Source organism: Centropristis striata, chromosome 17 (assembly GCF_030273125.1).
Source record: "Centropristis striata isolate RG_2023a ecotype Rhode Island chromosome 17, C.striata_1.0, whole genome shotgun sequence".
Classification (NCBI taxonomy): domain Eukaryota; kingdom Metazoa; phylum Chordata; class Actinopteri; order Perciformes; family Serranidae; genus Centropristis; species Centropristis striata.
In genome coordinates this window covers 29,380,549-29,395,278 of record NC_081533.1, presented here as the reverse complement: position 1 = coordinate 29,395,278, position 14,730 = coordinate 29,380,549, and the positions used below count along the sequence as shown (strand labels likewise).

The window sequence follows — 14,730 nt, the reverse complement described above, 5'->3', positions numbered from 1 at the left end:
AGAGCCACATTTGTGGCTGTTGTTTCTACCTTAACACCTTATGCTGTGTTCAATTTACACTGAAAGTCGGAACTTGAAAGTCGGAACTTGTAGCTTGGAACAACGTTGAAAATTCTGACATTTGTGTAGACCAGGGGTCCCCAAACTACGGCCCGCGGGCCACTTCCGGCCCGCCAAAGCAATTGGAGTGGCCCACTTAACTATCCCAAACAATCCCTCTAAACATGGCCTGTTTTTTTAAAATTGCATTTATTATATATTTCGGTCAACAAAATGTGGACCATCTGAAGTGGCTCCCTTTGGTTGTGACAAAAAAACAAAATGAAACGTTTATTTCTTTACATTTTTAATTTAATTTATCCTTGGTTTCGGCCCAAAGTCATTTGTATTCTTCAATTGTAAAGATGTGTACATGATATAAGGCAGTAAAAATGCTTTAAAGACATTTTAGTGGACTACAATGTGCTTTATAGCTTAAAAAGTCTACGGGCCAGCGCCGTAAGCTCTAAATTTTGCAAAATTCAAGTCTGGTTTTGAGTTTCTCTTGCTAGGCGAGCTTTCGATTACATATCTCCTGAGATATTTCTTTGGTTTCCAGCCTCTGATTTGCACTTGGTCCTCACTGCTTCATAGGCTGTTTTATCTTCATTCTAAGGTTCAAATAAGTTGTGTGGCTCAATTCTCACAGTTTTTCTCTTATTTTGGCCAACAATGGCTCTTCTGTTACTGTGGCGGTCCACTATAGTCACATAGTCACATTTCAAGCTACTTAAAGTATATCTACACTATTCATAATATAACAACATGGTCTCACAGGAATCCGTGAAATAGCCACGGATTCGCTTAACTCAAAATCCGTGGAATAGCCACGGAATCACTCAAATTTCCGTGAAACTGACACGGAGTTCGCTACAATGCAAGTTAATGACAGTCATATCCCGTGGCTATTCCAACATACAAAGTGATTATGGACATTCACTGAGTGAATATTTAGAAAATAAAACATATATTTCTCGCTAGAAATGTCATCAAAATCCATTTTTATGCAGAAACTAAATCAAAATATTTTTGTTCTGACCGCCGGGACCTTGAAAGTCACGTGACTTGGACACAAACCAATAGGAAAAAACATCCATGGAATAGCCACGGGATATGACTGTCATTAACTTGCATTGTAGCGAAATCCGTGTCAGTTTCACGGAAATTTGAGTTATTCCGTGGCTATTTCACAGATTTTGAGTTAAGCGAATCCGTGGCTATTTCACGGATTCCTGTGAGACCAGGTTCTAATATAATGTTATTTTGCGTTAGAAACAGTTACTGCCACCTTGGTCTTTATTTTCTCCTTTTGGTTACACTGGATACAGTTCTTTCATCCAACTGGGCAGCAAAAACAAGATGCTCCAAATTGATAAAGAAAAGGCTCTTGGAGTGTTCTATTTGGTCGTGGCCTCAGGCTGTCTTTTTCTGTGTTGTGTCATTTGTTTCAGCTGATCTATATTACACAGGGATCATTAAATTTAATTAGATCATATCTAATCATCTCCTCGCTTCTCTTTATTTTCCAGCGAGCTTTTGGGTCCAGACTTTACAGAGACCTACTACACAGAAGATGGGCAGCCGGTGACCATGGCCAACAACAGTTACACTGTGAGTATGAAGCAACAGGTTACACAGGCCTGAGGGGAGAGGTCCTTCTTCTTCCCCTCTTTTTCAAATGGCGTTAAGTAGCACATCATCGCAATATCAGTTTCTTTGTCATGAGGACAAAAGTGTGTTAATTACAAATATGATCCCAATCAGCCTGATGGGGGCGCTATAATTAAAGGCAGAAATGCTTAATTATGAAAGGTCATAACTCCTACGACATGAGTCTGATTTACACGGGACTATAATCAGACTAGTCAAGCATTTTTTCGTGTTATCATTAAAAAACTATGTTCCATAACACTTTTAAAACGAGTAAAATTTTTGTGTTACACGAACAGTTGGTAATGTCTATGATTTAAATATTTTGGATATTAGAAGTGAGGTGACAATGAAGCTTAATGGGTCCGTGTACCATTTGTTCTTTTGAATTTCAATTAACAACGAAAAACGATCAAATGGGAAAACGGTTTGCTATTTTATTATTCTGTTTTAGTGTCAAACAAAAAAAAACAGATTTCGACCTCTGTTTCCAATATTTAATTTAAGGTTAATTTCAAATATACAACATTCAAAAAACAGTCTCGGTGCCTGTTTTGATATTTTATTCTCAGGTTTCTGTGCCCCGGAAGTAGCGAGCTGGGTGTGAATTCAGTGGGTGCTTCTCAGCTCTCTTCATTCATTCTTTCATTCCAGCCTCCATTCCTCCTTCATTTCCTGTGTGTGTGTGTGTGTGTGTGTGTGTGTGTGTGTGTGTGTGTGTGTGTGTGCGCGCTTGAGTGCGCGCTTGAACTTGCGGTACCGAACAGACCCAGTGAGGCATGGACCAATATTACCCCTCTCCCCCGGGTCTTTATTATTTTTTTTATACTTGGCCTAAATACACCATCGTAATATACAGAAGAATATAATAATGAATAAATAAATTATATAAAGGCATTTACGTGCCCCTGAGCTGGACACAGTTCACATATAAATACACAATGCAGGTTGTTATTCTTGTGCAGCTGTTTGTTAAACAGAGAAAACACTTTATTAGTGCATGTCTCCAGCTGTTAAAGCGACTGACAGCTGATCCAGCTGTGATCTGCTGCCGCCGTCATTACAGTAGAAACAGACGTCGCTTCATGTAACACTTCGGAGGAGAGGACGTCTCATTACTCTTAAAACGTCTCCTCTCTCTCCTCGCTTTGCTTCCCTGCGTCTCTCCATGCATCCCCGGTGGGCGGGACTAAGACGCAAGTGCAAAATAGGGAAAATGAGAAAAGCCTGACCATCCAGAAACTTAAAAATCATCGCTAGGCAGCATAGCAGTGTAACTTTGGGGGCACAGAAACCAGAGAGAATAAAATATCAAAATTTAAATCGGCACAAATATTTTTTAATGTTGTTTATTTGACATGAACATTAAATTAAATATTGGAAATAGAGGTTGGAATTTGTTTTTGTGTTTGACACTTAAACGGAACAATAAAATAAACTGTTTTTCCATTTTATTGTTTTTCGTTCCTAATCGAAATTCAAAAGAATGAATGGTACACGGACTTTCATGAACCATTTGCTTTATTTTTTTACCCCACTAGATGGCGGTCTTGGCTAAAAAAAAGGCTCTAGCAATGGTAATTGAGTGTTTTTAGCCCTTTGTTGAACAAAGAGCGCCATCTAGTGGGCTCAGAAAATAAAGAAAAAGGCTCATGAAGCTTCGTTGTCACTTCACTAGAAGTTAGTATAATGTTAGTGTGGCTCCGTCTAGTTTTACTTGAAACGCACACTTCAATTATGGAGCGTGAGGATGTAGTTGACGCGTGTCTTAAGCCGAAAAAATCCCCCAGTTTCTTTCTTATGGTTTATTGAAAACCTTTCATTTGAGCATTACAAACAATAAACTGCAGCAATCCAAAAAATAATACTAATTATGAGCACGGTCAAAAACTAGTGTGCTCTCCTCGTCTCCATAATCCTAATTAAAGCAAGTAATTATGACGTTACACACATCTCAGCCAATAAGAAGAGTGCAATTCCTACGAACCAATAGGCATTCTTACAACCTTAATAAAGAACTATAAACTTATGAAATACAAATCTGAATTATTTATCAGCTTCTCTACAATATACAAAATGGCTCTAACAATGCTTATGTGCTGGTTTTACAAATAAGTAATAAAATGAATACTACTGTGCACTGAAATTAATTTACTGTCATTTATTGAGAGCTAACAATGCGTTTCGCATGAAGCATCATCAGATTCGCTCACAGTTATCACAATGGTGTGCGAGTTATCTGACTCCCTCACTAAGCAGGGACATACAGTCCCGTGTGAAGGGCTGACCCTCCGGCTGTCAGACAAAACCTCAAAGGGGTGAAATTGCAGATAGCACAGTGAGAGGGAAAAGAAAAACTCTTTACTTCACATTTTCTCCCCAGAAATGTTCTGCCTTCTGGCAGTTTATGGCTTTTTTAACAGTGGACAAGGACAGGTTGTGGCCATTGTGATAGAATGGTATCATGAGTAACTATGTGATTCCCACCCTTATTCACCATACACATGTTGATCAAATGAATTTAAAAGAAAGCATTAAAATAACACGACAATGAATCAATCATAAGCAAACAACAAAAAACACCACAACTTACATATCCTGTACCCTGTCTTACTCTGCCAGTTCCTCTCACTGATTCAGTGTGTATTTTTGAAATTGCATTTTCAAACTCAATGTCCAAATCCACTTCATACCCTAATAGTCAGGCGGCTTAGCCAAATAAAGGGGACACGCCAGACAAAAGCACCAAATTATTTCCACATGCTCTCCATCACCATAAGTTTCAATTTTTGGTAGGAGCCACTTCATCAAGATTGTGGATCGGAGATGGCAGCCATATAAAGTCTATGAGAAATGCTATATCTTCCAAGCCACTTCGAAGGCCAATCTTGGTGTCAAAATCTACATTTTCTGGGTCAAGAAATCATTTAAAGCTATTGAGAATATCACTAGATGATTATTTGATCAGATATGTTCATTTTCACCCAGACTGGTAGGTCTGCAAGTGCTGCAGCAGGGAATCCTAAACTGAAAATGTTTGGAGTCTATGTTCATGGGAGAGTGCGGATTAGCTGCAATGTACACTGCTCAAAAAAATCAAGGGAACGCTTTCATCTCATGTCAGATCTTGATCAACAAATTATTTACAGTGAGTCATCTAGTGATATTCTCAATAGCTTTAAATGATTTTTTGACCCAGATAATTTAGATTTTGACACTCAGATTGACCTTCTAAGTGGCTTGGAAGATATATTGGTTCTCATAGACTTTATATGGCTGCCATCTCCTATCCGCAATCTTGATGAAGTGGCTCCTACCAAAAATTGAAACCTATGGTGATGGAGAACATGTGGAAAAAATTTGGTGCTTTTGTCCGGCGTGTCCCCATTCTTCTTAAATCTGGTCCTGAGCCGCCTGAATATAAGATTTTGACACAAGGGCATGACGCCTGGTGTTAAGTTCACCATTAAGACAATTAGGTATACAAACAATTAGAGTCCAACACAATCCTGTAGTCAAGCAAGGCGCACAAGGGCAAATTTTGATTAAAAACATTCAAATGTTAGTTTTCTCAGAAAAAAATAACTGTGTAATTTCAACCACTGTGCCATTTTCATTAAATTTGCGTTAAATCAGCATAAATACCTATATATTTGTGAGGTCATCATAATCTTCAGAAATTGAGAAAAAAACTGGAGTTGGTTGCCTCTTTGGTCTTTCCTCAACAGTAATTAAATTGGAAATTAGTAAGTCACAATCCTCTTTATGCAACGCCCATTTAAGTCACTTGATTTCAATCTTTAAAGACTCAAGTTATCAGTACCCTTGCAGAGGTCTCACATCTCAAGTGGTTTTGATGATCAGAGGTGGTCGAGCACCCTGATTGGCCCTTTGATCAACTTAGCCATTAAGTGCTACATTACAGAAGCGAAATCTTCTATTTATCCTCAAAAGGCTTTAGGCTCCAGTGCCGCATGCCCGATTATGTATGCTTATGCTTAGTTGAATGATGAATAACTTCTTCAAACAAATAAACCTTCATAAAATGAATGGTTAGTTTAGTTTCAGACCTGCTATGAATTCTCATTTTCTCATATTTTTTAGGTAATGCAGGTGGATGCAGTCACCCACTATGTTCTACATTCATTTGCTTTGCAAGTTAGCTTAGTACAAGTAGTCCCTGATAGGTGAACAATGGTCTATTGACATGTCTACGATTTGTGTAAATGCATGTAGTGTAAAACCTTTGACCTACCCCACATATCAAGTAAGATAATGCTAAGATTTTGCCTTAGACATGCGAGTAAAATTGCTAAAGACTCTCTGAATGGAGTACATGCTGAAGTGTTACAAGCATCGAGGCTAACACACATCACAGACAGCCTTGTACCATGCTATCTGTCCAACGGACCACTTGAGGCTGAGTGTTTGGAGGGTGCTCTAATAGCCCAGAAGTGACCAGCATTACATAGGAGCCAGTGTGACTGAATGGCTGTTAAGGTCCACTGTGCTGCAGATGTTTTAGTTAGGGAATCAACTAAAGCACAACCATGGAGAATGGCTGCTACTAGTTTTTTTACTCAGTTTTTAGGGGTTATGTTAGTTTCACATCCAAGATAATTTGCTTGTTTGTAAAATTATGTTTGAAAGCATTAGGTTGGGGGTGTCAAGCATACGACAAGAAGTGGACCTAGGGGTGTGCCAAATCATATCATTCACGATTATACCGGTATATTTTTTTTATGGTTAAAAAAAATGCATATCATGATATTGGCAACATTCCTACTTCTTGACATAGTGGTTTCCCATTAATTACCTAGACTGTGGCGGCCCGCTATAGTCTCATGTGCTGAGCTAACGTCACATTTCAAGCTACTGAAAGTATATGTACACTATTCATAATATAAAGTTATTTTGTGTTGTGTCTCTGCTCAGCGAGCTGGCCTCCCCACTGTGCTTTAAAACAAGCACCTACCTGTCTAATGTCTCAGTCCCGTCCCCACATCATCTCTCTGTGTGCATCTGTGTGCGCGCTGAACTAAACACTATCAACCTGTCCGAGCGGTCAGAGTCCAAGCACACTGTTCCATTATGCCGTTCGTTAGCCACGAGCTAACATTAGCTTACAATTAAAGTCGTGTTGATCACAAAAAGCTGTCCAACAGATTTTATACTGTCATGTTTAGTAGTTTGACAGAAAATCTTCAAAGTGCCCTGAAATGACATTCAGTCAATGGTAGCCTGTTTTGTATCATAAAGACAACATCTAAGCTTCGTCCCTTTACTTTTGTATGTTTGTTTGTTAGTCGGGTGTTATTCTTAGTTTTAAATGTTGGAGGACTCCAACAGAATCAAGCCATTAGACTATATTGTATTAGAACACTGAGGATTGTAACTACTGCAATAAAGAGTTATACTATAAATAAATAGCTGACAATGTGAAATGATTAGTCTGGATTTATGTATGTTTTTAAAAAATCCCTCTCAAACATTATATATAGGTATTGTTGTGGTATTCTTGCTGTTGATGGATAGGTTGTGTGACATGATGGGACAACTTGCAGATGAGTAAAAAGAAAGATCAGTTTCATGAAGCAGAGTGTCTGTGTTGCAACATTTGCCTGAAGTTGAAATCAGCTTGTAGGCCGTGAATGTTCTCAAGTTGATTTTTGCTTGTATGGTGATTGATAGAGGCCTCACTAGCTTTGTCCAGACTACAGAGAATAAATTAAGGTTTTGCTCCGTGGTTAAGTTTGTAGCAGAACATGTTTCCATTCCTTTCATCAGAATATAAACCAATGATGTCAGTCTTACCCACACAGTACTGAGATTAGTCATAATCACTTGTATCTTATTATAGACATAATGCTGGTAATTGAATTAAGCAGCAAGGGATGCCTTTAGATTTCCTCCAATTCCCAGCAAATCAGAGCTGGTCCAAACACTTGAAGGCAGCCTCTCTATCAGACATGGTACGATTGAGCTTTTATCCAACAATTGACCAGGTTGGTTAGGTAAAGTGATACTAAATTTCCGGTTATTGATATTTGGCCTTTTTAATGCAATAAAGTAAAGTGTTGGTCGGATAAACCCTGGTGCTAAGAAATTATATTGTAGTGTATCCTGAGGGCTTGAAGTTTATTTGAGAGCCGTGAGAATCTCAAGCATGGGGTACCTGCATGCTTGGTCTACCCCAAGTTCTCAGCTTCTGAGACAAAAGTGGTGTGAGTAATATAGAAGGGATGTCAGGGGTCTCGGATCACCTAATTCATACCTTGGATGCCCCGAAAATTGGCACAGTGTTTCCCCTAGAATTTTTTTCAGCAGAGTCTGTGTCTGTGGCCATAAGCAGTGTCACTAACTCCTCAGTAAGGAAAGTAGCTATTGGCTGTCCAAAAAGTCGCTAGAAGTCGCTAAATGATGTCATCGCCTAATTTGCATAATTTACCATGTGCATTTACTTGAAATGGACGCTGTAGGAGAGAGGAATAACATTGTGGGAAAGACAAAAAGTGGGGGAAAAAAACCCTAAATATGTTTAGAACTGCAAGTGCACTGTCTTCTGTCACAATTTCAACCCTCCTCCTTAATCCGGCCTCAGGACCGGCTAAAGTGACCCAAAAGAGACAATCACTGTAAACCAGCCAGTAGCGACTTTGCGCATGCACGCTTTGCAGACTGGACACTAAGGGGTTAACATCCCCTCTGGCTCTGTGACTGCAGCTGGGAGAGACTGCTGCGGGAGGACTGTGCCGCTTCGACTCGTTCTTACTCCTCTTAACGAGCTGCTAGGGCCGTCTCCGAAAGTCTCCAGTAACACCAGAAAAAGTCGCTAGATTTGTCGCTAGTCGCTTTTTTGAAAAATAGTTGATGTGCTCACACAGTGCGAGTAGAAATCATTAGTGGCGCATTGATATTAACGATCATGTGAAATTTCAGCAGCGGCGCAAGTAATTCAGAACGAATGTAGGGGAAACACTGTGGCATGAAAAAAGCTTGATGGAAACACCAAACTTTAATAAAACTTCAGAAAATGCACACATTTTTACACTTGCTTGAGGTGGTTTTTCTCTTTTTCGAAAAATAGTTGGAGGATGGAAACACTTTTTCTTAATAAGTTCTGCCAAAGCGAACATTTAGGTCACATGACTGATCAGCTGTTTCTGCTCTGACATGAAAGAACAATTATAAGTTGCCCAATTAAATCTAATTCCTGAAGACCTCTCCCAAAGTGGATTGATTAGTAACCTCTTTTCTTCTTCTACTATTTCCTGAGGGATTAGCCTACAGCAGGGGTGGGCAACCTTTACTAGCTAAAGAGCCACTGTTGGCAAAAAACAAGGAGAAAAATCGCGGAATGGAGCCGCAAACCTTATATTGAGCCTAAAATGAAGATTAAACAGCCTAATAAGTCTAAATTAGCCTACCAACATTATTAATAGTCATATTGAGCATTTATTAATATGATTTTAAAAACTAGTCTATCTCGGGGAACTCAAAACTAAACTCAAAGTTAGCAAAACGTTAAAGTTAAAGCGCCGGGCCGCAGATTTTCATAAGATATGAAGCACATTTTAGTTGACTTAAATGTCCAAACTTTTTTAATATGCTGTAAAAAGGCTATACAATTTTACAATTGAAGAATACAAATAGTTTTTGGTCTACACCATTCATAAATGAACATTTTAATGTAAAAAAATATATATAATATTTTTGTCTCAGTCACGGGGAGCCCCTGGCCTAAAGAGCCACATGAGGCTCCGGAGCCACAGGTTGGCCACCCCTGGCCTACAGTAATACATTACACTGCCATCTTCTGACCAAAGTCATTTTATGCAGCTTTGTTTATTCGCTCTAAACCAGTTGATGGAAATATCCCTAATGTGCATTTTCTTTAATGCAACATTTCAAAATGGGGCCTACAGGGGCCACTGCCCCTGTGAAGAAGCCCTTGGCCCCTGCTGTGGCCCCTGTGTCAAATTAATAATAAAATGATCAATTTATAACAATGAACAATGGAACAATCCTAAACTTTTTTTTGTTCAAACAATAGCTCATTGTACACAAAAGGAACCCAGAATGTGTACATTGTATAATAGTTTAACTCCATGGAGTCTTTTAGGGCTATTTTGTCCATTTTTGAATCCTTTTCATGTCTTTACGTGTCTTTTTCGGTCATTTGTGTCTTTTTGTGTCTTTTTTTTTTGGTAATTTTGTGTCTGTTGTTGTGTCTTTTTTATTTATTTTGTGTCTTTTTTGTCATTGGTGTCATTTATGTGTCTTTTTGTGTCTGTTTTAGTTATTTTGTGTCTTTTTATGGTCATTTTGTGTCTTTTTTTTGTCATTTTTATGTCTTCTGTGGGTTTTTTTTTGTGGTTATTCTGTCTTCTCATTTTGTGTCTTTTTTAGTCATTTTGTGTCCTTTTCAAGGCATTCAAAGATTTTTAATACTTAAATATCATCTTTGCCATTTTTCATGTGCTAATATGCCCCTTTGATTAAACACTGGCCCCTCCTTGGCCCCCACAGTAAAATTGGTCTAGAACCGCCACTGGTTACAACCTGGTTAAACAGAGTTAACTAACACTGTGCAGAGTTAAAACAAGCTGCCTCAGACATGCTTGATGTACTAACTTTGGTCACGCAGCTTGAGCTGCAGATGGGACCCAGTCTCTGCATGTGGCAGCGGTTTTCTGCACAGTAGGCGCTAACAGATGGCAGCTTGTTCCCCACGCAGCTGAAACAAGGCCTAGTGGGCCAAACTCTTGGACTGCATCCACATCACATCCTCTACCTGTAACCACACTAATTGCTTAGGGTTGGCAGGGATAGTTCACACTGACAATTGATTTGTATGTTGGCTCTAACAGAGCACTCATGGCTGCTGCTGCTGCTGCTGCTGCTGTGGAAATGAAAGAGATCATTTCACTCTGATTAACTGACAGAGACTTTGGAATTATCAAAAATTGCATGCAGGTATTATTTAAACCTTGCGGTGATAAATCCCTTTCCAACATTAACAGTAGGTATTTTGCCCATAAGCACAATTCTCTTTCAAAATTACAAAAATGTGTGCTGTGTACTTCAAAGGTTGAAAGTGTTTTTGTCTCTTTTTCCCCCTGTTGTACATGTTACACTATTGAGGTGAGCTGATTGACTTAGGGGTAATGTTTCATCTTAAGGGTATTAAAAAAAGTCTCTCGTCTCTTTAGCTTTTATTGCAAAGCGAACACAATACTGAGGTTCCACAGCTCGAAAAATCTGGTTTTGTGGGCACAGTTCAGTAGCTTCACTATAGCAGGGGAACCATTTTTGTCACTTATTTAGAAAAATGGAAGCATTAAATGGTTGCTCATTGGTCAAATGTGTCACTGTCACATTTTGGCAGTCAAATGTTGGCATATTATCAGAAAGAAAATAATATCAACACAAAGAAAAGCAGAATATTGCAGTAATTAACCTAAATAGACTTTATACACATTTTTTTTTTTTTTTCGTAATGTTTTATTTTGTTTGGAAAAGGCATTTACAAACAGATATCAGCACAAAAATACAAAATTGATGTTTTCCATAGACCTTTTCCATTTTTTCCCCCACCCAGTTATGCATACAGGTGATGAAAAGAGACTGCGAGAGTCAGTTTGTGTGGTAAAAGACAGTCCTCCTGGTCCTTCATGAGCCTCCATATTCACTATTAGGCCATAAGGTGAACCAGGAAAAAGTGGCTAGAAAGTGATTTTCGTTCCCACGTCTGGTCACTACTCTTTTTTTGCATTTTTGCATAGACAATGCCATTGTGGACATTAGGTTAAAAGTTCTCCTCAAATTATCCTGCAGGTTTTTTTTAAGAGCCATAAATGTATAAAAATAGGAATTACAAAAAAACGAAAATCTTATGCAGCTGTTTTTTCTTGTAAATTTATTTACATTCATTCTGGAAACAGAATCTCTCTCACAAATTGACATTAATACATATACCTAACATTTGAGACAAGTATTTTAGCATTAGTATACTTTCATTTGAATTTAAACCATGAAATGTACAAAATAAATGAAAAAAACGCTTCAAAATAAGTGAATAGCAACCTGTACAATTGAACATACACATGGTACATTTTGCTAAACAATGACGTTTTATACATTAAAAATTTCAGTAGATACTGTGTTATAAGAGGAAGTAAAAAATAAAATAATAGTGTCAATATAAATATATATCCTGGAAACGTGTCATTATATAGTCCATTGAATATTGTAGGTTTAGTACATTCAGACACACACACACACACCTTAGACCCACACTTCTACCCACATGTTTACAACCTGCGTACCTGGGGTTATCATTCAGTAAACATCAGACTAACAGTCTTTAAATGACAACTATATACAATAAAGTGAAGGAGCTTACTTATTTTAATTTCCGTCAATGACAAGGTGAAAAATAAATTAATGAATATGTCAAAGGGATCAAACAAAGTCTGCACGAGTTGGGGTTATGAATTCAATCCATTTTTCCCAAATTTGGTAAAACTTAACTTTTTGGGTCCTCAAACAATAGGTCAGCTTTTCCATCTTGAATATTTCCAGAATTGTTCCGTGCCAATCGTTAATTGTAGGTGGTGTTGGATTTAACCACTTTCTGGTGATGGATTTTTTTACTTGATTTTCAAAATTAAGGGGAATTTGACACTTGAACACCGTATGTAGACTTTATACACATTATAGCCAGCAGTATGTGTTATTCTCCTAACATGTTGATGTTGCTCACCAAGGTGTTGCAGAAACATTGGCTCTCTAAAACTGTGTTTCCATAAAGTTGAAGTGAAAGTTTTAAATGACGCCTTAAAGAAAATGTGAATCAGGAACACCAAACAGTAGAAGAAGAGATTGCAGGAGAGAGAAAACAACAAAAAAGAGGTTGCTAACTGGACAACTTTGGCCGCTCACAACTTTTAATGTACAGAAAAGTAGAATATTGTGAAAAAGTAAAAAAAAAAATTGTGTCAATTATTTCAGAAAGTGAAACTCGTACATTATATAGATTCATTACACGTAGAGTGAAATATTTCAAGCCTGTTTTTCTTGTTATTTTGATGAATTTTGATGGCTTAGAGATAATGAAAACACAAAACCCAGTGTCTCAGAAAATTAGAATATTACATAAGCTTAATTTAAAAAAAAATGCTTCTGAAAAGTCTGTTCATTTCTATACACACAGTACTTGGTTGGGCTCCTTTTGCATGAATTACTGCATTAATACTTGGTGGCATGGAGGAGATCAGCCTACAGCACCATGTTGCTTTTATAGACAACAGGCCATAGACTCCTATGGGGTTGAGGTCAGCCCAGTTTGCTGGCCAGTCCAGCCCAGTAACACCATGGTCATTGAAGCAGCTTTTGGTACCTTTGCCAGTGTGGGCAGGTGCCAAGTCCTGCTGGGAAATGAAAGCAGCATCTCCAAAGAGCTTGTGGAAGCATGAAGACTCTAAAATGTCCTGCTAGATGGCTGCTATGTTGACTGTGGACTTCAGAAAACACAGTGGACCAACACCAGCAGAGGACATGGACCCAAACCACCACTGACTGACTGTGGACTCACATATTGAACTTCTTCACAAAATTGTAATTTTCTGAGACACTGAGTTTTGTGTTTTCATTATCTCTAAGCCAGAATCATCAAAATTAGAAGAAAAACAGGCTTGAAATATTTCACTCTACGTGTAATGAATCTATATAATGTATGAGTTTCACTTTCTGAAATGATTGACAAAAAATATTGAACTTTTTCATGATACTCTAATTTTTTTAGATGTACCCGTCTGTGTCCATCACAACCCCGAACAGCCTGACTTTTTCTTTTTCAAGATTTTGAAATAAAGCTTCCATTGTTGCTGGTTTTCAAAAGTTATTTTCAAGTCTTTATCAGGATGTTTGGCCAATTCCAAGCATGAACACACAACCTGTAAGCTAAGTTGTATTGATAGATCATTTTTCATTGGGCAGTGCTTTAACCGGCAGCTGTAGCCATGAAACGAGAGAATGCGGCCTGCTTTAGGGACACTTACACCACCGAGTCGATTGATCCAGCAGATTGATTCAGCCTTGGGTGCACCAGAGGCATGTCTGCATAAACATTATCTCAGCTTTTTAAAGCTTTTCTCTAGATGAAATCTGAATGAAATAATTATTGATTGCAATTCTTTTCTCTTTCAGGATCACTGCTTCTACCATGGCCATGTAAGAGGACACCCAGAGTCCTGGGTGGCTCTCAGCACGTGTTCAGGAGTCAGGTAAATGAATCAGCTAAAGGTCTTTACTAGGTCATTCTCAAATATTTGCAACCTGAAATTTGAGACACATCTTCGGAAGTTTTCACAAAGCCTTTATATATAATTGGCTACATTATAATCTGAGAATTTCTCCAAAAAGGATCATGGTCATTGAACAGGGATTGATAAAAAACTATATGACCTATCGAAACGAATGCTGGGTCTTGTTGGTTTTCTGAGAATCTACTGCACCTATTGGTACCTTGTTAATAAAAAATATTCTAAAAACCTGGATTAATCTGGTTAGTCACACTGGACTGCTATTATATTGAACACTACTGTAGGAGTCAATGAGGCTGTTGGTGCGTGTTGGTGGCACATCTGTGCGTCCTACGCCCAAACTATAACTCTGACAGCTTTACCAGAGGATTGTGAGGGAGAAGACTAATTTTCCTACGTTTCTATGTATAAATTATTTTTGTAGAGTGGAATTTGCGGCCTGGAGCGCAGTTTTCAAATTTATTTTTTGACAATTTTTTCTCTCCCTCTACACTCTGGCGATGATGTCACACACTGTGACACGAACATTCCGTGCAATACACACCCATTATAATCTCAGAATTTCTCCACAAATGATCATGGTCATTGAACAGGGATTGATAAAAAACTATATGACCTATCGAAACATGGATTAATACACCAATACACAAGACTTGTGTCTACTGTTTAAAGTTTAAATGGAGTCTCTAGGTGAAATTATGCCGGAGAAGTAGAC

The 14,730-nt window shown here is 38.2% G+C and overlaps 1 protein-coding gene across 1 annotated transcript in view; it reads left to right on the top strand.

Moving 5' to 3' along the window:
* Positions 1 to 14,730, top strand: part of adam19a (ADAM metallopeptidase domain 19a) — a 266,100-nt gene that overhangs the window by 150,393 nt on the left and 100,977 nt on the right. The window contains exons 4-5 of the mRNA XM_059354555.1: positions 1,569 to 1,650; positions 13,900 to 13,976. Coding sequence (XP_059210538.1) covers positions 1,569 to 1,650; positions 13,900 to 13,976 — 159 coding nt within the window. The remainder of the gene's footprint in view (positions 1 to 1,568; positions 1,651 to 13,899; positions 13,977 to 14,730) is intronic.